Raw genomic sequence first — 26,540 nt, 5'->3', positions numbered from 1 at the left:
AAAAAGACAGGTTCCTTAGTGGTCCTGCCTATGGGCGGGAGAATCAATGTCTTACAGAGAGAGGTCAAAGGGTACACAGGAAGGTAGGAACCCAAAAATATGACTCTGGATTCCAGAACTGTACCAGACAGACACAGGAGGTCTGCTGGGGAGGGGCTTGTAGGTGGGCAAGGCTGATTTGTGGAGCCACTGTGGGCCATCAAATAGTATGGCGGTCACTGGGGCAGAGGTTTCTCTCCCCACATGGTGAGAGAAGCTGGGCCTTCTGCCATCCTCAGGACCTGCCAGCGCTGGAGGAGGAACCGACCACAGATCTGCACCTTCTCAGGGCTTCCTTCTCACCCCATAATTATGTGATTAGTCACGGGTAGCTCTGGGGAGACAGGGCTCAGCTTTGGCTCCCTACACAGAGTCCTCCAGCAAGATCCACATGGGGCTGGGGGCTACTCGGACACCCCACCCCCCCCCAGAGTAAGGTCTCTGCAAGCTGCCTCCATGTCTTCTCAATATAGGGAAGCATGGGTCCCACCCACTGCTTCCCCCAGGGTGCCTGTAACTGCCAAGGCTGGGCCTAGCAGCACCTGGCAAGCTGGGGATGGGTAATTTTGAAAATGAGTGGCTTTTGGGTTTCCAACATTCCAGGTTCACCAACTTCTGAGACAAAAACACCTGTGTTTTTGGCTCACTCTTCTCAGAAAAGCAGTTCCCTTTATAGCCTGGGGCAAGAGAGGTACAGGCAGCCACCGCCTTACAGAAAGTTGGGGAGCAATCAGGAAGGACAGATTCCCTGGCAGCTTGCCTTCTGTGCTCCCCAACTCAATCCCTGTAGCCAGACCCCTCTGAATGGCAGTACAGTCCCTCCTCGAGCCTCCTTCTGCTCAGGACTGGGAGGAAGATGAGCCACGGGGAAGCATCCTGGGTAGGGCAGCTGGAGGCTCCTGGAGCAGAGTTAGGGATAGAGAGATACCTTCTTTGTCTTTCCAGGAGAAAAGATTGTCTCAGGCACAGCCGAGCCAGGAGGAGATGTGCAGGGAGGGTGCAGGGAATGAGCACCTCGTGAGGATGGGTGAACAACAGGGAGATAAATAAGGAGAAATCTGCAAGGAGCCTGCAGGCTGGAGAGATAACTATGAAAATCCAGAAGCTGTGCTGAAGACTACTGGGTCAGGCCTCGGTGGGAAGTCTGCTAGCAATGCGGTCCCTGGACAGACTCTCCACCCACCCAATCAGATTATGAGGACAAAGAGCCCACAATCAGTGACAAGCTCCTCCAGGCTTGACTCAGAAGGATGGAGCGTGAGAGCCATTGGAACAGGCAGCCCTTGGGGACCTCCCGTCTAAAAGGAGCCTAGATTCTCCCTAGTGGAGAGAGTAGTGTCCTGAGGCAGGACTGGTGGGGATTAGATGATAGACACCTCCTCAGGAACACACAGGGTACAGGTTTTAGCTCACTGCTCCTTTTCAGCCTGAAGCACCCTGGTAGGAGCTACTTGCCCATCTATCTATCTATTGCACATTTGAGCTGAGGTTCTCTCAGCGGTCACCTGATGGCCACAAGCTGTCTCTCATCTTAAGTAGCGGGGGACAGGCATGAAAGGCAGATTGCTAGACCACTCCTGACTGAGCTCCGCTGTCCATCCTCTCCCCTCCCCCCTCTCCCTTCTCCCCTCTCCCATTCCCCTCCCCTCTCTCCTCTCAGGCACCAGCTCCCAGGAACCCATAGTCTCTCCCTCACCCCCCCCCCCGTTAGAGCCTCTTTGCTCTCTCTACCAAGAGCTGACCACCTGAATGTCTCCTGCTGCAATTTCCTCACAGCAACCAAAAGAGAAGTTCACCTCCCGCTTAGGAGCAAGCACAGGTAGGTACAGGGGCCCTTCCTCCACTTCCTGCACAACCTGTCCCCACATACGTCCTTCCCCTAACCTGCTTTCTCCATGGGACCTCAGTCTCCACACGTGTCCCCTCCCTGGTTCCTGCAACTTGGCTTTCTGCCATGTCTGCATAGTATACTCTCTCTTGTAAACTTGTGCCCCTCTAAATTATGGGAACAGAAAGGGCTGCACTCCATGCCACCCCCACCCCATCTAGTACAGGAAGATCACTGTGGGCCACTGGACTTGGGGGAAGGCAGGAAGGCAGCGGGAAGAGCATGGAGCTAGCTAGGGCAGAAGCCTCGAAGCCATGAAGGGCTCGGAGAGGCTTCTGAGCCTAGGCTGGCTGTATGTGGTCAGCTAGCTCTCCCATAGTCCAGATTCTAGCTGGCCCCCAGAGCCACCCTCTCCCTCCCTCACAGTTGTGGGCACACTCCTCGTTAGCACTGCAAAACGCCTGGCTCTGTCGGGTTAATCATTCCAGCAGAGATAGACACAGGGATGCCATGTAGCCTTCACATATCATCGGGCCCGTCATGTGGAAAAGGGATCACAGTGGGGGGTAAGCGGAGGAAGCTGTGGGGGGCAGGTTCAGTGTGGCTTGAACCGCCTGAGAGAGGATGAGCTATGTAGAGGGTGGGTGTTCCCTCCAGCCGTCTCATTCACCCCACTAGGCAGGTAATGATTAGACCTTTTTATGGGCAAGGAAACTGAGGCCCAGGGCCATTTGCCAGGCCTGTGGCTGAGTCTGGCCTGGAGCCTAGGTCTCCTGTGCAGAAGGAGGGGCAGGGAAGACTGGCTATATCTAGTGATATGTTTGTTCACTAGAGCCAGAGACAGGGCTGAGCCTGAACCACAGCAGGCAGTGAACATCCTGTCAACAAGGTGTTCACTCAGATCTTGTTGTCTGATGAAATGATATACATCTCCACGGTCCTTCCAAACCGGAGACACCTTTAGGAGACAGAAGAGCCATGGGAACCTCAGGGTCACAATAGAAATTCTACCCATTAACCCCTGACCCTGATAGCGGGCTAAACTTTCTGCAGGTCGTCTCTTCCTGCACTCTCACAACAATGGTCCTAACATTCTATCCCCGTTTTCCTTATCAGGAAACCAAAGCTCAGAGATACAAAGCAACCCATTAAAGTCACATGGCTCGTGAGTGACAGAGGGCAGAAGCAAGCTGAAGCCAGGGGCTGTCTCTGGAGATTGACTCTAGCCTGAGCCTCTTCACCAGACAGCTGCTGGCCAGGCCACCCAGAACCCTATACCCAGTGCTAGACCGTGCCAGTCTGCCAGGAGACAGCAGGAGGGCCCTCGGTGTTTCTAGACTTAGGAGCCTTGTTATCAATCAGAGTTCACAGTTTCATAATGTTCAAAGTCCTTGTGGCTCCTCAGAGGCAGCTGAGAGGCTGAACGCAGGGCAGAGCCAGGGAAGGAGCAAGCTGGACTCTGGACACCAAACCCATGGGGTGAGAACAGCATTAGGTCTTATCATAGCCAGCTCTTCAAGGACTTCATGAGGTGGGATGGGCTGGAACCAGCAGGCTATAGTGGCTAGTGCTCCAAGTCCAGCGTCCCTCTCTATGTGACTCTAAAGTACAGGCCGAGAAGCCCACTTACTGAGAAGTGGGTTTGGCAAAGAAGGAAAGAAAACCTGTGTACCAGTCCTTGCTCGGAGCTTTGCCACTGTGTGACCTTGGTCCAGGTACCAGCTCTCTCTGGGCTCCCATGCTTATATGCAGGGATGATAGAGGAAACCCTTGCAAGTGTTTGAAAGGAGATGTTTTGTGTTTAGAGACTGTGAAAAGTGACCTTAACCCCTACCCCATGGTCTCTGAAGTCCGTCTCAATTCCCAGGCTACTCAAAAGTGCCAGGACCAACATGTAATCCATACCTACCAACAGGATATCAGCAACTACCGCCCAGTTACAAGATAGAAGGAGCTCCCCGAGGGCCAGGAACACCTGTGGACAGAGGATGACCTGGATGACTGCCCCTGCCTCAGGCACCCACCCCTCCCACAGTTCCTCCATAATTGTGCAGAGTGGAAACTGAGGCTCCCCTAGAGGAAAGCACTATGAGACTGGTAGGTGGGAGGAGCCTGGAACGGCAGCCCCCAGGATAGATAGGCAAGTTGCCACTGAGACCCCAAGATGAACAGCAGGTCTGAGAAAACTCTGGTTCATAGCCTCCAGGACCCAGCCCTTGGGGTCACCCATGGAGCCCCAGAAGGAGGAAGCAACGCGACTACTAGAACATTTCCAAATGTGAAGACTCAGGACAAGAAGGCCGAGGTCTCAGCTCAACCACCTTCTGTTTGCTTTCTCTGGAGGACTACATACGCCAGTAAGCCCCCCAGGACCCTCTCAAAAGGCTTCTCTCAAGCACCTTTCTTAGACCCCACCCTCCAGAGCAAGCCTTAGCACAACCATTGTGCAGACACAGGTAATTTCTAGCCAAGGCCAAGGCTTTTCTCAGGTCATAGCTGGTCCAGGGCAAAGCCAACCAGAAACACAAAGCTTCGGCCCCTGTCCAGTGCCACCCTCGGCCTGGCTCCCGGCATCCTCTCCTGCTGGCCCGTCTTACCCAGCTTTCTGCAGTTTTACCTCGCGCCAGCGGATTAGGAAAATCCTCATTCCCCTCACTCAAGAAGAGCTTAATGAAGCAAGCGAAGAAAGAGGACGAAAGGCTCACCTCACCCAGCTCTGGAGAGCTTATTGCCAGGGTGGAATTAGTCATTCCTGGAGTCACGGGGCTATGTTCAAAGCAGCACAGGCTTGGGAACTCAAAGGCTTGATATCCCAAAGGCAGAGAAGTGAAAAAACACCACCAAAAAGAACACCTATTGCATGCCAGGCATCACCACTCCGTTACCCATCTTGGGTCAGGTAATTTGATAAGGTTATCATCATACCCATTGTCACAGATCAGATCACCAGGCCCAAGGGTCACTTTCCAGAGATGCCCTTTCCTCTGTGTCTGGCTTGAACATGGTGAGATTGGGAAGGCCTTTGGCCTAAAGAACTCCCAGGGGCCTCCAATGGCCACTGTGCTTTCAAGGCTGGTGGGGGAATCAGATGAGGAAGGAGTTCTGGGCAGAGGTAACCCTGCCAGATATAGAGGGGCATTCAAAATGAGCTAGAAAGAGCTGCAGGAGCCCACGAGACAGAAGCCCTACAAACAATGCCTGGCAGACATCTCTTGTGAGCAGAGGCAGGAGGCTGGAATGTGCTGCCACACTAGGTGGGGCAAGAGAATGACCTGATCTGTTGAGAGAAGAGCAGAATAGAACCTAAGTGGCTCCTGTGATCTTGCCACCCAACCCAGCTGCCTGTGGCTGCTGCTTCTGGCCCTGGGTACCCTAACTGGGAGGCCCTTGAGGTCAGGGTGGGTCTCCTTCTAGGCCTAGGACAAAGGCTGGGCACCCACAGTAGTGGGAAGCAGGAAGTCAGTGGTGGGCAGGACTCGGGTGAGGCCCAGGCAGACCACAGCCCTGCATTCCATCTTGACAGGGCCTGTCTACCCAGATTCTGGACCGCACGAAAGCCTAGCCCAGAGCACCTCCCCTCCCTATGATGTCCCATCATCTGTCCACCTCTACCTGGGCCGGAAGCCTCTCCTCTCCACATACTTTAGGCCACCTTTGAGTCCTCTCTTCATTCACACAGGCTGGACACCCACTGCCATAGGAACATACCCTCCTGTGTCGTGTTACCCTTAACTCCACACCCACAGGACATCCTGAAATGTACCTTTTCCTTCTTCCAGCTGGACTAGGGTGGATCCTGGTCCCAAAATAGAGCCCCTTTAGAGGGAGGCTGCAGCCACAATGGGGCCTTTCAAGATGAACAAGCTGCCTAGGGGTGCCAGGTTTCCAGACATACCTGGAAACAGGCACTATGCCACCAAATCCATCACTCTACTTGCGGCTTTGAGGGGCAGAGGGCCGGTGGAGAGAGCCTGCCTTCTAATCCCATAATTACTGAGGCTCTCTAGGCAGGGAAAGCCCAGCCTTCTGGGCTCAAGGAGTGCCATTGCCATAAAGGGTGGGACACCTGCTTGGGGACCTTGGGAAGGTCCCCCACACCCACCTCGGGGCTCTTGGTTTCTCTCTGCACAGCCTGGACAGACCCTAACATACCATGCTTCTGCGGCTAGAAACCCGGTTATACACATTTGTGCACACACACATATATTACACACACACACACACACACACACACTATACAGGTGTAGATATAGAACTCCAGTTTTGAAGAATTTGGTCAACTGCTTATCTCCCATGCCCAAGTCCCTCTTGGACAGCCACATACGTTGACATGTCCCCTAACTTGTTTCCCTCATCCCCTCCACTGTTCCTGCCCACTGTGGCTGAGCCAGACAGGACACAGGCACAGATCTGCTGACAGCAGCTGCCAAGACGCTTTCCCTTAGATTCGAGGCAGGCAAATCCCAGAGCCTGCTGACCTTGCATGACTTCTCCTTGTGCATCTTACATGGTCCTTCACTCTGTCTCCTCCTGTCCATTGCTGATGGCTTGATCCAGGCCTCTCCGGTTTCTCAGGCCCTATCATCTCCCCAACACCTCCTAGAGGGGACTTCCAAAGGGGAAATCTGATTCTGCTTTGGTCTCTTCTTTGGGATCAGGTGGCTTCCCTGCACCCTGACTTAGTTCCTGATGGGTAGGAGATCCTGGGAACACTGCCCAGGGCCTGAGAAATGACCTGTGCTGGAGAGCCCCTGACCTCTGACCTTTCATCCCTGAGCTGGGCCAGTGGCAACCTATATGTCTGGCTTTAGTCATCCCAGCCACAGAAGCCTGCACACACACCACCATGTTTACACTGGCAGTTATCCACACACACATACCAGATGCACAAGCAACAACATAAACATACAAGGACTTCTGCACATATAATTACATATATGCAATGTCTCACACACATGTATGTAAGCTTCAATACACATGCACACACACACCACTCAAAACCTGAGATATACATACAACACTCCCATATCACATGTATATACATATGAAGGCAACAGAGGAGATATATAAAATATCAAAACACGTGTGGTACTAGCTATGGAATTCTCTAGGTAAGGTCCAGCTGCTTGGGAGGCTAAGGAAGGTGACCACTTGAGCCTAAGAGTTTGAGCCAGGCTGGGCAACATGGCAAGACAAAACCCAAACTACACAATGAATGCACAAATTAATAATGGTGTTAGCACAGTCACAGGCTAAGCACTAGCTGAAAAGTAGCCTACCATGTATTCCCACAATGCCACTGTGACCAGCAAGTCACACACACACACACACACACACACACACACTTGATCTGTATATATCCTGCACAAAACATATACACACTGATGCATGAAGGGTACATCCTGGACAGGGACAACCCCCAAGAACCTAGATCTTCAGTCTGAGCCCACCTCACCCTTCAAATTGAGCACTGACTGATCCTTGATGAATAGATCCTAAGACCCACTGGGAAGAAAGAAGACCACTGTCTCCTCTGGACTCATAGGAAAAACCAAGAGAACCTCCCCCACTTATGCAGCAATGCCACATTCAGCATGGTTGAGTCAGCCAGAACAGACCCAGAGTACAGCCTGGCCGCCAGCAAGCAGCCAACCGTGTGGCTGGCATGCTCTACCCATAGGCCAGACAACCTGCAATGGCGGGGACTGGCCTGGGGGACAAGGGCACTGACTGGTCTCCAGAGTCCATCAACCACCAAACAACCTCGTAAGCTGGCAGCTGGAGAGTGAAGCAGCAAGCTCTGAAGCCCTCCTGGGGAATCCTGTCAGGGAGGGAACTTCCTTTATGGGCTGTGCTGCCATGCACAGAGAGACACCTGATAGATCTTAGCAAGATGGTGGGCCTCTTTAAGCCCCACTGAGAAGGATCTGAGGGTGGGGTGATGGTTACTCAAGCCCAAAGAGCAGAAAGCAAAGAGGCTTCTCCCAGAAGTTCTCGAGGGCAGTGTTGGGGAGTGTCAGGAGAATTCTGAAGATCTGAGGTACCGCTGCTGGCACTGTCCCAGGAGTCGACCCTCAGATGGCTCGTGACCACAGCTCTAATGGACATATCCTGGCCGATCCCAGACAGCCTTGGGAGTTCTCAAGGCTGAAAAGGATAGCCACCTCAGGTGATCTTAACTGCCTCAGGGATGCCCACACTGGCTAGGCTCCATTCTACCTTGGGTAGGGAGCCAATTCGATGTCCTGATCAAGTTTGAGTTGGAAAGGGCCTTAGAGGTCATCTGGAGAAGCTCCCAAGTAAAGATGGTGGCTCCAGGAGCCAAAAGCAGTAAAGCAGGGAAAAGAGTTTTTCATCAAAGACAAAGAACAAAATCTAATGAAATAAACATTAAATGCTGGCAGGCAAGCAGAAAGGCCAATGATTCTGCAGTGTGTGCTGCTCAGTGTCCTCCTGAGAGCCACTCTACAAAACCTCCTCACTGGAGTAGAATACAGCCTAGAGACGTCCTTAACAGAGAGCCAGTGGGACAAGTGGCTGCAGAAATGGAGAAAGTGAACTTTCCTGCCCTGCCTCCACCAGCCAGAAGGCAAACCCCCATTCCAGAAGGGGGTGCACCCACCAATTACACAGAGGAGCTCTGCTGCGCACTGCATTTACCTAAATCCCGACTAGGAGCAGAGCCCAGGTGCTCTAACAAAGATTTCCTACTACCTGGTTCTGTAATTTCCTCAGGCGACAGAAAAGTCTACAGAGCCTAATGTTCAACTCAAACTACAGCCCTGATGCAGAAGAGGAGAGCCACAGAGAAGCCTGGACCAGAGTCAAGAACTCTGAAAGCACAACCAATGCAGTGTCTGGGCAGAGCTACCCACATCAAGGGTAGGGGGATGTGATCTGTACACACCAAGGGAACTGTGTAGACATATAGGAGGGGAAGGAGGGAGGAAGGAATGGAGGGGGGGGAGGAAAGAAGGGAGGAGGGGAAGAGGAGAAAAGGAGGTAGAGAAAGAAACACATAAGGAGGAGAAAAACAGAAGGAGAAAGAGAATACAGAGACTGAAAAGACATCGAAAGAGAAGTTAGGAGAACCTTGTCTAAGGCCATACCACCCCATTGCACCTGATCTCTAATAGGAAGGATAGAGAGATAGCTAGGTGCTTAAAGGTGCTCTGTTCTTCCAGCACCCATCAAACAGCTCAGAAATGCCTGCCTGTGACTCCAGCTCTAAGGGATCTGACACACACCCTCTTCTGGCTTGCATGGGCACTGCACACATGTCATACACACACGCACACAGCATGCACTCACAATACATATAAAATAAAGTTAACTTTTTAAAAGGGGAAAGAAAGGAGAAAAAAACAACAAAAAAGGAGAGAGGGAGGGAAAAAGGAAGGAGAGGTAAGGGAAGAGAGAGAGGGAGGGAGGGAAATAGGGGAAGAATCCAACCTAGAAGGTAGATGGTAAAAAAAGGGACACAGACCTTCTTATAATTGCTTCAGACTACAGAGTAATGTAAGAAGGATATGAATCCAATGCAGACAGTTATCACTCAGTAGGATAAGACATAACAGGAGATGACTTACCTAAGGAAATATTACTAAACGGAGGAGGAAAACCACAAACAACATCAACACAGAGCTAATGTATTGAAAATAACCTCACTTCCTGGTGGTTGCTAAGAGGACACAAAGAAAAGAATCACAGAAGTGAATGACATGGAGGGTGAATGAGGAGGAGCAGGGTTCTAGGTCGAGGGAGGTAGAGGCATAGCATGGAGGAGGGGCCCGCCCTTAGGGCCAAAGGTTTGGGAGCCTTCTCACATTTCTTCTCCTCCCAGTACCAGTCCCAATCATAGCCCAGCACAAGGAAAAGCAAAGCGATAAGCCTAAGAAACAGTCAGAGAGATAAAATGAGGAAGGACGGGCTACTGACTCTGCAGAAGGAAAACCAGACATGACCAACTCTGAGGTGTTGTGGAGTGCCTACCTGGGGCACACTTGCTGGCTGTGAGGAGTGGCCTCCTTAAGCCCTTGCCCTGTAATCAGTCCCCCTTCCCCTAGAGTCAACTGTACCTGGCAACTTGTTTTGAATGAGTATATTACAGCAAAGGGGGTGGGGTAACCTTCCTGTGAGTGGGCTATAAAATACTCTCTTCCATCATTGTCCTCTATGCTTGGATGGAGCAATCCGTTAAGTAAAGGAAGTCATTGATAGAGAGTGTAGTTCAATGGTGAAGACAATGCCTATTTTGATTGAGGCCAAAAAAAAAAAAAAAAAAATCCACATATCAAGAAACTGAGAGCCAACAAGTAGCAGGAAAGGGGATTCGACACCCAAAGACCTAAATCCTGCCAGTAGCCATTAGTGATCCCAGCAGCCTTCCCCAGCTGAGCTCGCAGTTGAAACAACAGACTTTGAGCTAATATCTAAGTTGCAACCTTGAGAGAGACAAAAACCCAAGTAACCCACATAAACTCTGAGACAACAAGGTTTGTTTTATACTGCTGTATTTGGGAGTGATTTGTTACACAGCAATAGAGACTAATACACCGACTAAGCTATTGGATTTCAAGAAAAAATAATGAAATATCTGGGTACCCACAAGGGGGAAAGAAAGGATCAACACTATGGATGTTTTGTTCTATTTTGTTTTGTTTTTCCAGCAGGGTTTCTCTGTGTAACAAAGCCTTGGTTGACCTGGATTCACCTTGTAGACCAGGCTGGCCTCAAACTCACAGTGCTGGGATTAAAGGTGTAAGCCACCAACACTCTGCCAACATTAAGGATTTTAAAGATCAAGGCTGGACATGGTAGCATATACCTTTGTCCCAGCCCTTGAGGAACAAAGGAGAACCTCTGTGAGTTCCAGGACAGCCTGGTATACATAGTGAGTTCCAGGACAGCCAGAGTTACATAGTGAAACCCTTCTCAAAAAGAAAAAAAAAAAGTTAAAATTTAGAAAAGGGGGTGCAGGGGAGAGCTGAGCACTAGGGCACATGCTTGTAACCTCGTACTTGGGAGACGGAGGCAGAGGATCACTCGTGTGAGTTTGAGGCCAGCCTGGGATGTGTGGTAGAGACAGATCAGAGGAACTAACTCTTTCCTAGAAGCAGGAGGCCTGGGGCTACACACAATGAAGCATCATAAGAGGATAGTTCTGGTAAGTACTGTTAAGGATGATAATGGGGGTTGGGGGGCTGGAGGGAGGGCTCAGTGACTAAGAGCACTTGCTGCTCTTTCAGAGGACCCAGCTTTGTCAGTGTCTACATGGTGTTCACAACCGTCTGGACCTCTAGTTACTGGGAATCTGATGCTTTCTTCTGGCTTCCGTGGGCACCGAGAATGCACATATGTATGCATACACACGTTTAGGCAAAACGCCCATACACAAGAAAAAAATTAACTTTGGTGCTTGGGTCATGGCTCAGCCTGAATTCGGATGCCCAGTATCCATGGAAAGAGGCTGGTGTAGGGGCTTCTGGGTGTAATCCCACTGCTCCGAAGGCAGAGCCAGGGAAAAGGGGGATCCCTGGGCCTTGTTGGTAAGCCAGCCTAGCTGAATCAGTGAAGCCCGGGTTCAGTGGGAGAGCCTGTCTCAGAGCCTGTCTCAGAGGGTGGAGAGCAATAGAGGAAGTCATTGGATATCCACCCCAGGCCTCAGATGCACATGAAAATGAATAAGTAAACAGTATATTTAGGGAATGCTAATTTTGTGATAATTCCTTGAGATATACATCTTGATATTTATTTTCTTTGAATAAATTCAACTACTGGCAGCAAGCCACTCACCCATTTGAGTGACAGTTGTCAGGTCCCTCTCCATGCCTGGCTGCTCCCAGCAGGAAAATGTCAGCCAAGAAGCCCGTGAGCAAACAACAGGCCTCCAAGACAGCCTGGCCATATTTGAGTTTTGTTTTTGTTGTTGGTTGACTTGATTTGGTTTGCTGTTGTAGTTGGGAAGATTGTAGTGGGTCTCCAAAAACCTTGATATGTGTAGCCAAGGATAACCTCAAACTTCGGATTTTCCTGTCTCCACCTCCAAGCTCTGGAATGACAGACGTATACCCCTATATTCCATTTATGTAGAGTTATGGATCAAACTCTCATGTGTTTAGGCAAGCCCTCTACCAACTGAGCTACATCCCCAGTCCTGGTTTTACTGTTTGCAGTTAAAACCTCACTAGAAGCCGGCGGTGGTGGCACACGCCTTTAATCCCAGCACTTGGGAGGCAGAGGCAGGTGGATTTCTGAGTTCAAGGCCAGCCTGGTTTACAGAGTGAGTTCCAGGACAGCCAGGGCTATTACAGAGAAACCCTGTCTCGAAAAACCAAAAAAAAAAAAAAAAAAAAAAAAAAAAAAAAAAAAAATCTCACTAGGTAGCTCTGACTGGCCTGGTAATTCACTGATCAGGATGACCTTGAACTGACCCCTCTTGCCTCAGCAATTCTGAATGCTGGGATTAAAGGTATATACAACACCCCAACACCCAATTATTTTAAGTCTTCTCCTACCACTCTGAGAACACTTCATTGCAGCCATAATGACCACTGAAACTATAAGCAAAGACTCCTGCTCCAGAAGGATATGGTCTAGTCCTACTCCAGGCAGCCCAGATCACAAGCCAGGAACTCCAGACGCCTTACACTGTAGAGCTTTTCTCAAGCCAGGAAGGAAGCTCGTGACAATGCTGGCCGGGTTTATAACTGATCCACACATAAGGCTGTTGGCTGCTAGAACTTGAAGGTGTGCTGTGATTGGAGTACATTATAACGTCATAGTTACAGCATACAGCTATACCACGATGATCCTTTGCTGACTATATAAGGCTGTTTGGCTCACTTTGGGAGACACTCTTCCGGGCTACCCAGTGGGGTTAGAGCACAGGCCCAGTAGAAGGAGTCTTATGCGGTCTTTTCTTGCTTACTTGTCTCTCGTGGGTAGACTGAGAGGATAGCATAATGTCCACAGCGATGGCCGCAGTGACCACGGCAGCAAGCAGAGGCAGTGGCCTAAGCTGTATAGTGGCAGAAGAGCTGCTGAATAGTTCCAGAAAATACCAAAGGCAGAAATGGTAGTGACCACAGGTGCTGTGGACAGCGAAGGACGGTGGAAATACAGAGAAAGCAGAAGCTATAAAGAGCCGAAGATTTCAGCTGTAGGGCCATAGATCCCTAAACAGGTCCGGGGATCTATTGAGCTTTAAAGCCAGCACTCTTAGCCAAAGTTTAGGAGCTACAACACAAGCTGGCTGCTGCTGATTGCTGACCCTCCCTGCCACTTAAACACCAACCATTCTACTAGCTGGAAGTGCCCAGCCACTGGCAATCAAAAGCCAGAGCAATTTCCCTCCAACCTGAGCATCTATAGTCACAGGTCTCCAGCTTCTATGACCTAAAGCTATAAGCTTCTGGGCTTCCCAGCTTGAGGTGGTTCTTAGCCTTCTCAATTCTGAGACCCTTTAATATATTTCTTCATGCTGTGGTGACCCCCCCATCATAAAATTATTTTTATTGCTATTCTATGACTGAAATTTTGCTACTGTTATGAATCATTGTATGTATCTGATATGTATGATATTTGATATGTGATCTCTGTGGAAGGGTCATTTTACCCCCAAAGAGGTCACAATACCCATTTTGAGAAACAATGGCTTAGAGCTATAAGCCTTTCTGTCAGCCCAGCCCCTAAGCCTGCAGCACCCAAGGGCCCGGGACTAGCAGTACAGGAAGAGCTGGTTCTCACGCACACGTGGTTCCCATCTGAGTAGAGCAAAATTAATGAGACTCTGTCACAGAAAAAGAAAAAAAAAAAAACTCAACTATTTCAACCCATTGAACCCAGAAACGCATGCACTTAGGCATGCACACAAAATAAAGGAGTCAGTGATGGAGAATCTGTATACGCAGACTGATAATGAGCACCAGCCTCATTTAAATATGGGACCACTGTCAAGTAGCTACTGGGATTGTGCACAGAGAACAGATTGTGGATGTTATAGCGCTAGAAAATGTAAAAATAAAAATCACAAAACTTGGGAGGTTAAGGAGAGGAGGGGAGGCATAGCTGGTACTCTCCATCATAGCTGGTCTCCATCAGTAAATTCGAACTTTCACAACTAATTTGACTTCACCTCAGTTTCTTTTGGTTGACGTCACATAAACAACATACACTCTGTGCTTCTGTTTTTGGGAGGCGTCTAGCAAGAATAAGCTATAGAGACAGGAGGGTCACTGGTGGTTGCCTAGGGCTGAGGAGAAAAAGGATAGTGGGTATAGAGATGGGGAGTATCTTGGCCATTTTTCTGTTGTGATAAGACATCATGTCCAATGCAACTTATAAAAGAAAAAGTTTACTTGGGGGCTTACAGTGTCACCAGGTTAGAGTCCATGACAATCCTGGCGGGGAGCATGGCAGCAGGCAGACAAGTATGGCATTGAAGCCGTATCTGAGAACTTACATGTTGAGACAACAACCATGACACAATGACAGCTGAGAACAGCATGGGCTTTTGAAATCGCAAAGCCCTCTTCTGGTAGCACACCTCCTTCATGGGTCAGGGAGTAGAATGTGGTGGTTTGAATGAGAATAGCTCCCTTAGAGTCATATGTTTGAATACTAGGTCCCCAGTTGACGGAACTCTTTAGGAAGGACTAGGAGGTGTGGCCTTGCTGGAAGAGGTGTGCCCTGGTATCTTATCACAGCAATACAAAAGTAACTAAGACAGTGAGTGACTGCCAGTGGATACAAGGCCTCTCTCTAGGGTGATGTAAAGGCTCTAAAATCAGTGCAGGGCCTGGGCATAGTTGCAGGCACCTGGTGTCCTAACACCTAGGAGGCTGAGACAGGACAGTCATTTGAGCTCAGGAGTTCAAAGCCAGTCTGAGCAACATAGTAAGCCCTTATCTCAAAAGGGAAAATTGATGTGTAAATGATCACACAGCTCTGAATACATAGGAAACCATGAGGTACACACTTTAAGTTTATGAGTTGTATGGTATGTGGATTATATCTAAACAAATATGTTCTAAAAATTACAAAGTGGGCCTGTGAGATGGCTCACTGGGCAAGAGCCCTTGCTCCCAGGGCTGACAATCTGAGTTCAATTCCTCACTCAGGCAGTGGAAAGCAAGAACAGAATCCTGCAAATTGTTTCCTAACATCCACATGCCTATCACAGCATCTGTACATACAAGCACATGCATACATGCACATACAAATCATAGATAACTGAATGCAACCCGCCTTCCCAGAAACAAAACCTGCTGGAGAGATGGCTCAGTGGTTAAGAGCACTGGCTTCTCGGCAAGGGGACCTGGGTTCTATTTCCAGCCCCCACATGGTGGCTCACAGCAACTCGAGTTCCAAGGGATCTAACACTTCTGGCCTCCATGACCACCAGGTACACACATGGTGCACAAATATGCATACAGAAAAACCAGCTATACATATAAAATAATAATAATAATAATTCGTAGAGGTTATTTTAAAAATCACACGACCCCAGTGTCTGTGCACCATGGCTCACTGTGAGCCTATAATCTCAGCATGTGGGAGTCTGAAGCAAGAAATTGCCACGAGTTTGAGACCAGCCTGGGCTACAAACTGAGTTCCAGTCCAGCTTGGGCTACAGAGTGAGACTCTGTCTCAAAATAACAACAACACAAGTATTTGTAGTGAACATAAACCTGAGAATGAGAACAGAAAGACTATTTAGGAAAACAGCCATCTAATGAAACAGCATATGTGGGTGGAAACAGACCAGGGTGTTGAGAGCAATCACTTCTCAGAGATAATTTCTGATTTATTTTACTTATTTACTTTCTTTTTTGAGATTGAATCTCACTGTAGTTCTGGAACTCAGTATGAAGAGCAGCAGGCTGGCCTCTAACTCACGAAAATCTGCCTGCCTCTGACCTACCTGGCAACGACTACATCTTTTAAGTTTCCCCCAAGTGAAATATGAAGTTGGGGCTGGAAGGCTGACTCAGTAGTGAAGAGCACTGGTTGCTCTTGCAGAAGACCTGGGTTCAGCTCTCCGCACCCACACAGCTAATAACCATCTATAACTCCAGTTCAAGGGAATCGAACGTTCTCATCTGGCCTCTGCAGGCATGTGGTACATATACATACATGCAGATCAAATACTCATATGTATTATATAAATAATACATATTGTATATAATATATAATAACATTATATATATTTCATCTTACAGTTGATAGTCCATCATGGAGGGACATCATGGCAGATACCTGGAGGCAGAAACTAAAGCAGTAGCTCAGGAGTGCTGCTTACCAAGGCTTGCTCCTCAGGGCTTATTAAGTTTGCTTTGTTATAGAACGCAGGACCACCTTCACAGGGTAGCATCACCCCTGTGAGATGCACCACCCCCATCCCACAGTCATTTGTATATTATAAATATTATATATATATATATATATATATATAAATATATAATTTGATACACTACAGTAGTCTAGAGTGTAGGTTGCAACCTGTCTTTATGATGGCAGTCCATGCACCTGCAGTCTCTGGCCTGTGAGTGCCTGGAAGGTTATCCCCACGTTATTTCTCTTCCCAAACTATGATCACTTCAGTGACTTCAATCAAACTCCCAGCTAAACTCCCAGAGTTAGCAGCCTAAACTTCCGTCCTGAAGCCCCAGGCTAGCACACAGAAGCTGCCTCTTGGCATCTTGAGCTGCATGTCCCAAGAGGCAGCCTAGGATGGTTCACCTAGCCTGGATTTGGAACCACCCAGAAGACAGCTCCGGCAATGCCTGTGAGGATATTTCTAGAGAGCTCTAACTGAGGTAAGAAGATCCATCCTGAATGTTAATAGCAGTAATGGCGCATTCGTTTAATTCTAGCACTTGGGAGGCAAAGGCAGGAAGATTTCTGAGTTTGAGGCCAGCCTGGTCTACAGAGTGAATTCCGGGACAGCCAAGGAACCCTGTCTCAAAACACGAAAGAAAGAAAGAGAGAGAGAGAGAGAGAGAGAGAGAGAGAGAGAGAGAGAGAGAGGGACAGGGAGGGAGGGAGGGACAGAGAGAGAGAGAGAGAGAGAGAGAGAGAGAGAGAGAGAGAGAGGAAGGAAGGAAGGAAGGAAGGAAGGAAGGAAGGAAGGAAGGAAGGAAGGAAGGAAGGAAGGAAGGAAGGAAGGAAAGAAGGAAGGAAGGAAGAAAGGAAGGAAGGAAGAGGAAAAAGAAAAGAAAGAAGAGAAGGCCAATTGGTGGCACACCCACCACATCTAGAACTCAGAGGGCAGAAGCAGGCAGACCTCCATCACTTTGAAGCCAGCTTGATCTACATAGTGAGTTCTGGGCTAGCCAAGGGTACACAGTAAGACCCTGTCCTAGTTTTAAAAAAGGAGGAGGAGGCTGGGAGAGCAGAGCACCAGCATTCGCCTCTCTGCCTCCTCACTGCAAATGCAGTGTGGGCTGGCTAGTTATTTCATCAGCTTGACACCAGCTAGAGCCATCTGAGAAGAGGAACCTCAGCAGAGGAAATTCCTCCATCAGACTGCCAACAGGCAAGACTGCAGGGCATCTTCCAAATGACTGTGGGATGGGGGTGGTGCATCTCACAGGGGTGATGCTGCCCTGTGAAGGTGGTCCTGAGTTGTATAACAAAGCAAACTTAACAAACCCCAGGAGCAAGCCTTGGTAAGCAGCACTCCTGAGCCTCTGCTTTAGTTCCTGCCTCCAGGTATCTGCCATGATGTCCCTCCATGATGGACTGCCAACCTTAAGATGAAATTAACCCTTTCTTCCCCACGTCGCTTTTGACCATGGTCTTTATCACAGCGGTAGGAAGTGAGACACAGGATGTCCAGCTGCCTCGTGCTACTGCTGCATTGCTACCCGTCCCCGCCCCCGCCCCGGGGAGTGCATCCTTAAACCATGAAGCAAAAATAAACCCTTCCTGCCTTAAGTTGCTGTTGTTGGAGTGACAGAAAAAGCAACTAATATACATCCCAAATTTAACATGCCTAAATTGGAACCCCACAGAACTTTAAAAACAGCCACCCTTCCCCTCCCTCAGATGTCCCCTCAGTAAAGAGCAACTCCTTGACTCCAGCCGCTCAAGCCACAGAGAAACTCTCAACTCCTCTCTTTCTTTTGCTCTGTACCCAGTATGTCAGGAAATCCTGTCGCTCTACCTCCATAACACACCCAGAACCTGACCACTTCTCCACACTTCCTCACTAGCCAGCCTGACCCAAGCCACCGCCCTCGCTGGCCTGGGCCATTGGAAAAACCTCTTCATTATTTTCCTCTTCCTGACTTTGGCACCACCCATTCCATTCCAACACAGAAGTCAGAGAATTCCCCTGCCATTTTTTTATTTCAAGTTTTCCCCTTATCTATTTAATATTTGTGTTTGTGCATGCACAGAGGAGGTCGAGAGACATGTGTACAGACCACAAAGCCAGAGGACAACTTGCAGAAATCAGTTCTCTCCTTCTACCAGGTTGGTCCCAGGGATCGAACTCAGGGTGTCAGGCTTGGCAGCAAGCCCTTTTACCTGCTGAGCCATCTCACTAGTCCCATAGAGAGTTCCTGAAGCTGTGTGATTGGCAGTTGCAAAATGCCCCCAGTTAATCCTGCCACGTCATGTTCATGCCTTTACACTGTGCCCTTCCTCGGTGAACCTGGGTGGGTTCTACATACCTTAGCCAACAGAAGAAGGCAGAAGTGATGTACTTCCTGGGGACTAAAGGCTTTGCATCTTCCACTTGGGTCTCTTAGATATTGTTCTAAAAAGAAGCTGATCTACTCTAACAAAGGACACAGAGTCCCAGGGAGAAGAGCCACAGGAGACTGGCCAGTGTGGGCATTACACCCATCCCAGGTCAGTGCAGTCACAAACAAACAGAAAGCAGGAGAGAAAGCATCTTGCCATGAGAAATCACTGAAGGCCAAGGATGTGACTCAGTTGGCAGAATGCTCAGCTAGCCTGCACAAAGCCCCACGTTTGATCCCTGGCACTGTATAAACTGTGGATGATGGTGTATACCTGTAACTCCATGTCCTGGGAAGAGGAGGTGGAGACAGGAGGATCAGAAATTCAAGGTTATGCTTGGCTACAAAGAGAGTTCAAAGCTGTCTCCGTGAGGGTCACTGTTACTGTGATGAGATACGATGACCAAAAGCAACTGGGGGAGGACAAAGATTTTACTTCCACTTCCACATCACTTCATCATCAAAGGAAGTAAGGACAGGAATTCTAACAGGGCAGGAACCTGGAGGCAGGAGCTGATGCAGCGGCCATGGGAGAGTGTTGCTTACTAGTCTGTTCCTCATGGCTTGCTCAGCCTGCTTTCTTATAGCATCCAGGACCACCAGCCTAGGAGTGGCACAACCCACAATGGGATGGTCCCTCCTGTATCAATCTATAAGCAGGCTTGCCTACTGCCTGATCTTATGGAGGCATTTTCTCAGTTGAGGTTCCCTCCTCTCAGATGACTCTAGCTTATGTCAAGTTGACATAAAACTAGCCAGCAAAGAGGCCAATCTGGGCTCACGAGACTCTGTCTCAAAATAAAAATAATTATAATTACTATAGTAGACTGTTTCAAGCCACTAAGTTTGGGGGTGATTTGTTAGGCAGCAAGAGATCCCCATTATAAACCATCACTTAGATCACTTGGCTTGTATGCAGGACACATTCACTAGTCCTCAGTTCACATCTAAAACCAAAGACATTGTGGGTACAAGGTCCTACACGATCTGTATCCCCCACTTCCTGTTGCCATTACTCTGAACACATTCCCTCCACCCTGTCTTGGCTCACCCCATCCCAGGCACATTTCCTTCATTCCCACCAGTTGCTTTCTCTTCCCTGGAGTCCCAACATCTGCTATTCTCCTTCCAGATTGCTCTTTCCCACTATCACATGGCTCTGTCCTTCACTTGCTTCTGGTCAGTACTGAAGCATTCATCATAGAGAGAGTCCTATATCTCCTGGCCCCTTGAACCCTCATCCTTTGTCTTTTTCTCTTCTGTTATCCACACAGAATGCATCTTCCTCGGATATACATTTATTTCACTCCATGCAGATGGTGTGCTATTTTGTTTAATACAATCCCCCCTCCCCAGTGTTTAGAATGGCATATGTCACACAGGACATACTGGGATGTATTTGATGGGGACAGGGGTCCTTGCTGCTCCTCCTGGCTAAGACTTGGCCTCAGATCTACCTCTCAAGATCTCAGACACATCAGAAAATGTATTCCCTCAGTTCAGGAACCCCAGCTTTGGTTGCAGGTACAACTTGAACCCTAGACTTCCTACCAGTGAGATGGGGAGAACAGAGTGGAGCCAGAGACTGGCACCCAGTGGGCTTCCTGTCTGTATGCACAGACATGCTTCCCTTCAAGGTGAAACCCCAGAGAGTGGAGGACAAGAAGACCTAAGCCACAGCAACCAACTGTATTTTCCAAAGATGAGAATATCTTGTCATCACATATTCTTTCAGGCCCTTGATCCTCTCATCAAAGGACAGACTCTAGGGATCTGGAGAGATGACTCAGCAGTTAAGAACACCAGCTGTGCTTTCAAAAGACCCAAGTTCGGTTCTCCAAACCCACACTGGACGGTTCCCAAATACCTGTAACTGCAACTTCAGGGAAGTTGACGCCCTCTTCTGACCTTCTCAGGCACCCAAACAAATATTCATACGCACATACTCATAAATCAAAATAAATCTGTTTTTCTCTGTTCCTCCAGCCTGCTATTTTGAGCAACAAGTTAGAGTTCAAGGGAATACAACACTTTCAAAGTAACTTTCCAGGATCAGTCAGAGGAGGCACGATGGCTTCCCCTAGCTAGCTATCCCTAGCTGCTAATGCTTGGAATCCATCCACAGTGTTGTAAGGGAGCCCAGGCTACATTAGAGAAGACATGGACAGGCACTCCAGCTAAGTTCTCATCAACTGCCAGACAGCTTGGCTTCCGGGATCCAGCCCTCCCCATTTGCCTACTTGACTTCAGATAGAAAACACGATGTCACCCCTTCTGCTTCCAACCTAGTCTTGCCTAACTGAAAAATCTGAGCAAAACAAATGCTTTCGTTATTTTGAGTGGCCAAGTTTCATTACACAACCATAGTAACTAGAGCAGGCTCAAAAGTTCATTTACCTCCACAGTGAGACTACAGGTAAGCAGCCTCCCATCTTACTGCTGAGAGGACTGAGGTTCACAAGGTCAGTAGCTTGCCCTAAATCATACAACTAGGAAGTATGGCAGCAGAAATGGCAGCCTGGGCTTTCAGATTCCCCAGTGAACACTCTTTGTCATGCCCAAACTCTAGTTACTTCATCCTGAACACAAAGCCCCCCAAAAGTGGGACTGTCAACATCCAGCCATATCCTCCAGCCAACAGGTCAGCAATGATTGAGCCCCTGCATCAGGCTCAGTCCTCCTCTAAGGGACAAACCCCTTTTCCTCTGAAGGGCAGCAGCTCTGGGAAGAGGGCCAAGGAAGGGGTGTGAGCCAAGACCTGCTGCGAGTGTGTCTGGATCCTAATTACCGGCCGGGAAGTCCACTTCCCTTGCCAAGAGGCCCTAAGGATAGGAGATGGAACCCTCACACCTGCAGGTGGGCCACAGGGCCTGAACAGAGCCCCAAACTGGACTTCATATGTGCAGGAAACTTCATTTCCATGGAACACAGGAAAACTTGGTCTCTACCAATTTGGGAGCAGACACACTGTCCTGCCAAAAACCCCTTCTTCCCACGCAACGTAGTTACAGCAACTAAAGTGAGAAAAAGCTATGTTCGGCCATATACCCAGGCACACATACTCCCACGGAATCATCTTTAATCCCTGATACTCAGGCATAGTCAGGTAGACAAGGACACAAGGTGCATATAAATTAACATAACTCAATACGTATGTTCGATACATATTCAACCTGAATATACATGTGTATAGCATTGTACACATGCAAGATTTATACATACATGCATACATACATACATACACATACATACATACTATATACATACAACTCATTTACTAAAATATATCCACTTATGTGCATGGACACATCAGTGTACACACACACACACACACACACACACACACACACACTGGCATGCATGCCCATGTACATACACACATAAAACAATTTTTGTAAAGGAAAGGGAAGAAAAAAAAGAAGCAAAATCAACAAACCTTTCAACAGACACAGAAAATAGGAAAGAATGCTCAGCTTACCAAAATCAAGAGTGAAAGGGTACTGATCTCAATCTCACAGAAGTCAAAAGGATTATAAGGAAATACTATGGGCATTTATATACCAAGAATTAGATTTATCTAGACTAAATACAAAAAAAATCCTAGAAAAAAAATGAGAAGTACTTCTCTAAACAAAAGATAAAGACCATTACAGAAAACCATAATCAATCAAAATTCTAGAGCCCAGTCCCAAGTGATAGACTCACAACACAACCCCTGCACCTAAGGCTCAGGGAACATTGTGAAAAAGCAGACAGACTGATTACAAGAGCCAGAGGTTCAGGGGGTTTACTGTGAGACTATGTCTCCTAGGAAGTTGGAACATCAGAATGCCTCACCAGCACAGCTGCCTAAGCATGAGCTGAGCAAGGACAACACTAGGCTCACCGAGGTGCATGGGGAAAGCTCGCAGGGCCTCGGTCCTACACAAAGGCTACAGACAGCTAAGGGATGCTGAGAGCAGGAGAAATGACCATCCCCAGGGAAGGCCATGCCGAGTGCTTATCCAATACCAAATGGCCATCCCAGAAAACGTGTGTGTGTGTGTGTGTGTGTGTGTGTGTGTGTAGTTATACGGACTAAGCAGGTTATATATTTATGTGTTTAAGAGCATACATGGTTAAAGTGGAAATGATGGAATATAATCTCAAAAATAATTTAAAAATTAGTTAAACTAGTAAAATTAAGTAAAAAAAATTAGTAAAAGTAGCAAAACTCAGTCAAAAAGAAACAGAAAAATCTGAGCTGACCTTCAACAAGTAAATATTGAGTCCATAATCAAAACCTTTCCCCAACAAAAGCCCAGAGCCAGATGGTGTCACTGATGAATTCTACCAAATGTTTAAAGACAAATTAACACAGATACTTCATACGCTGCAAAAACACAGAAAAGGGAGAAACACTTGCTAGGTCATCCTGAGGCCATGGCCCTTCGCACCACAAAAACACAGATACAAATACATATATCCCTAATACCCCCACACCCTATCCATACAGATACAGAAATCCTCAACAGACTACTACCAAGTCACATTCAGCAACAGAGGAATTGAGTATACACTGTGACCATAGTAGAAGATACCTCAGGAATGCAAGGTTGGGTAAACATGTAACTGTCCATCGTTGTATCACTAGAGGAACAGACACAAAGATGCAGCCACTTGATCATCTCCATCCCTAAGCATAAAATCCCATCTGATGTCGGAAGGCCCCATCAGCCTTTCTGTGCTCACTTCCCACTCTATGTTAACCAGGGTCGTCTCCTTGCCTTTCCTCAAACCCTCCAGATAACCCCTGGCTCAGACACTACTCCTGGAACTCTTTCTGCCAAATATCTACATGATTCGCCACTCCATTCCTGGCAACTACAAGAAGGAAAAGAGGAGGAGGAGAAGCCCCCGCAGCACCTTCTCTGAACCTCCTGGCCTCTGTATAAAATAGGAGTGTCTTCTCTCATTCGCAGCCACTCTCCCTTCTCCACTCTAGATTCTTCTATGTATTTATCATCACCTGAAATAGTGTACAAGTTTTACTTATGTATGTTTGTTTACTTGCTTGCTTTGAGGTGGGGTCTTGGTATAACAGCCCAGCCTGGCCCTTTTGTCTCAGTCTCCTGAGTGCTGTGATTTAAAGACAGCTGCACTGTGCCCTGCTACTCCTCATGTATCTTGCTTGTAGTCTGTTTCTCCCTGCTAGAATGTAAATTTCCTTGGGACAGAGATCTTCGAGCCTTTATATTCATGGCTACAACTGTAGCATTTGAACTAGGAAACCAATGGCCAACACTTAACAGGCTTGAATAAGTAAATGGATACAAACAACTTACTTTGAACTGCTCTTTCAGCAAGCAGGAAAGACTCCCATCTTACTCCCACATTCCTGATAGTGTACTTGGGGCTGGAGTGCTGAGAAGGGGAGGAACCCAGAATTCACAAGCTGGGGCTGTGAGAGTGTCAGACTCAAATCGGGTATGGTGGTACACACCTTTAATCCCAGCACTTAGTGGGGTAGAAGCAGGCAGGTCTCTGAGTTCAGCCAGCCTGGTCTACATATCCAAGACAGCCAGAGCTACACAGAGAAACCATGTATCAAGAGAGAGGGAGAGAGAGAGAGAGAGAGAGAGATCAGAGAGCAGTAAGGCTGTGAGTAGAGGGCCAGGCCATCAATAAGAGATCGCTCCAAGAAGACAGTGCTAAGCTGACTCTGTCCTGGAGGCCAAGGGTATGATTGAGACATATGGACAAAGAGGGATGACGAATGGCCTGAAAGGGCGTCCCCTGGGTATGCTCTAGGAATCAGGAAGGGTAAAAGTGCAGAGGAGGAGGTGCCGATGAGGCTGTGGAGGCAGTTCATGTGGAGCTTTAAATGCCAGGATGAAGAGCTGGACCTTCTTTCAGAGAACCAGAGAGTTATGCAAGGCTTTAAAGCTGGCAAGGCTCACGGCATCTAGAAGCTTCTCAGACCATGTAGGATGAACAGATTACAGCAAGGGGACAGCATGATGAGGAGAGTGAGAACTGACTCTCATGGAGGACAGTCCTGGGGAAAGCTAGTAGGCTGACATAGGGCAGGGGAGAAGAAACGGGCAGGAGGGGTGGGGCTGGGTAGAAAGGGCTTCATGAATGAGGGCTGGGAGGGGAAGAGCCTAAGTTTGTATCTTAAGTCAGAACTTCCAATAGGCCCAGAGCAGCAGCACAAAGCTGTGGAGAATGAGGGCTAGAATCTGACCATAGAGACTCGGTCCACAGAGCATCCTGACAGCCAAGCCGCTTCCAGCACCGAAAGATGGATGTCTCCTAGCTTTGAGCACCATCCTGCTTGCCCCTCCACACTCAAGCAGGACAGGCCTGGAGAAGAGTTAGGGTTCTCCCAACCGGCTTGATCAGCTGAGTCACAGTGTCACATGTCATAAGACATGCAGCTCTGAAGATTGCCAGAGTACAGGATAGAGGACATCTGTGTCCCCAAAACATAGCCAAGAAGCAGCCTGCCAGAGCTAAAGAAGACATTAGCATGAGCAAAACTGGCTGATGCAGGAGCATGTCTCTAACAGGGCTCCCATTCGCCTGGAACTCTGTCTCCTTGAAATCTTAGTCCCTGTGAGTCTCACCAGCTCTCACCAATAGAAGGGACAGTCCCCACCACCCCACCCCACCTAGATAGTAAGTATGAATACACCTATTGGCGTCCAGCCTGTACCCAGCTGCTTGTCTCCCACAGAATGACAAGGACATATCCAGGCATGAGGCAAGCGTTTGTCTGTTTTACTCTTTGTTGCTTTCTTTGGGCCTCAGTTTTCTGGTCTCTCAGGAAAGATGAGAAAACCCTTCCCACAAGGATGTCAAGGGGACGGATTCAGTGTCAGGTGCACCTGTGAGAGGAATGTCAGACCTCTTCCAGACTCTAGGAAGTTCACAGAACATCCCCCTGTGCTGGCTAGGTTTATGTCACCTTGACACAAGCTAGAGTCATCTGAGAGGAGAGAACCTCAACTGAGAAAATGCCTCCATAAGACCCAGCTGTAGGTAATCCTGTCAGGCATTTTCTTATTTAGTGATTGATGGGGGAGGATCCACTGTGGGAAAAGAAACCCCTGGTCCTGGGTTCTATAAAAAAGCAGGCTAAACAAGGCATGAGAACAAGCCAGGAAGCAGCATCCCTCCATGGCTTCTGCATCAGCTCCTGCCGCCAGGTCCCCCCTCTGTGTCAGTTCCTGCCCTGACTTCCTTCCAGGATGAACTGTGATGTGGAAGGATTAAGTGAAGTAAGCCTTTTCCTCCCCAGGTTGCCTTTGGTCATGGTGCTTCATCACAGAAACAGAAACCCCAAGACACGCCCTGATGAGGGCTCAGGTGCACCTTAAGGCCTTGGCAACAGAAAAGGAGCAGCTTTTTGCCAACTGCCAGCCAGCGTGCCGGGAGCAGGCTCCACATCATGCCTGGAGTATTTACTGTTTTTTTCTTTCTTTTAGAAAATGTATTTATTTTATGCATAGGGATGTTTTGTCTGCACATATGTGCATCATGTGCATGCTGGCAGCCTAGGAAGCCAAATCCCCTGTGTGTAGAATGCAGTTGATCATGAGCCACCATGTGGGGGCTGGGAATTGAACCCAGGTCCATCAGGAGAATAGCCAGTGCTCTTAATTGCTGAGCCTTCTCTCCAGATTTGTATTTGTGTGTGTGCGTGCACGCATATGCATGTGTGTGTGTGTGTCAGTGAGAGAGAGAGAGAGAGAGAGAGAATGTGAATGAGAGTCAGACAGACAGATATATAGACAGACAGAGACAGAGTTAGCACAGTGTACAAATGGCAGTGAGAACAACCTGAGGGAATTAGTTCTCTCTCTACCAAGAAGTTTACAAAAAGCAAACTCAGGTCATCAGGCTTGGCAGCAAGTGCCTTTACCCACTAAGCCATCTCA

At 48.4% G+C, this 26,540-nt stretch overlaps 1 protein-coding gene across 3 annotated transcripts in view; it reads right to left on the bottom strand.

Moving 5' to 3' along the window:
- The window catches only part of Spns3 (SPNS lysolipid transporter 3, sphingosine-1-phosphate (putative)), a 52,530-nt gene that overhangs the window by 3,179 nt on the left and 22,811 nt on the right, over positions 1–26,540 (bottom strand). For all 3 annotated transcript variants that reach the window (XM_021177738.2, XM_085829276.1, XM_021177739.2), the window contains one exon: positions 3,777–3,842. In XM_021177738.2, coding sequence (XP_021033397.1) covers positions 3,777–3,842 — 66 coding nt within the window. The remainder of the gene's footprint in view (positions 1–3,776; positions 3,843–26,540) is intronic.

This window comes from Mus caroli, unplaced genomic scaffold (assembly GCF_978045245.1).
Source record: "Mus caroli unplaced genomic scaffold, Mus_caroli_1 scaffold_13, whole genome shotgun sequence".
NCBI lineage: Eukaryota > Metazoa > Chordata > Mammalia > Rodentia > Muridae > Mus > Mus caroli.
The sequence above is the reverse complement of the archived record's forward strand: the minus strand, read 5'-3'. Positions and strand labels throughout refer to the sequence as shown.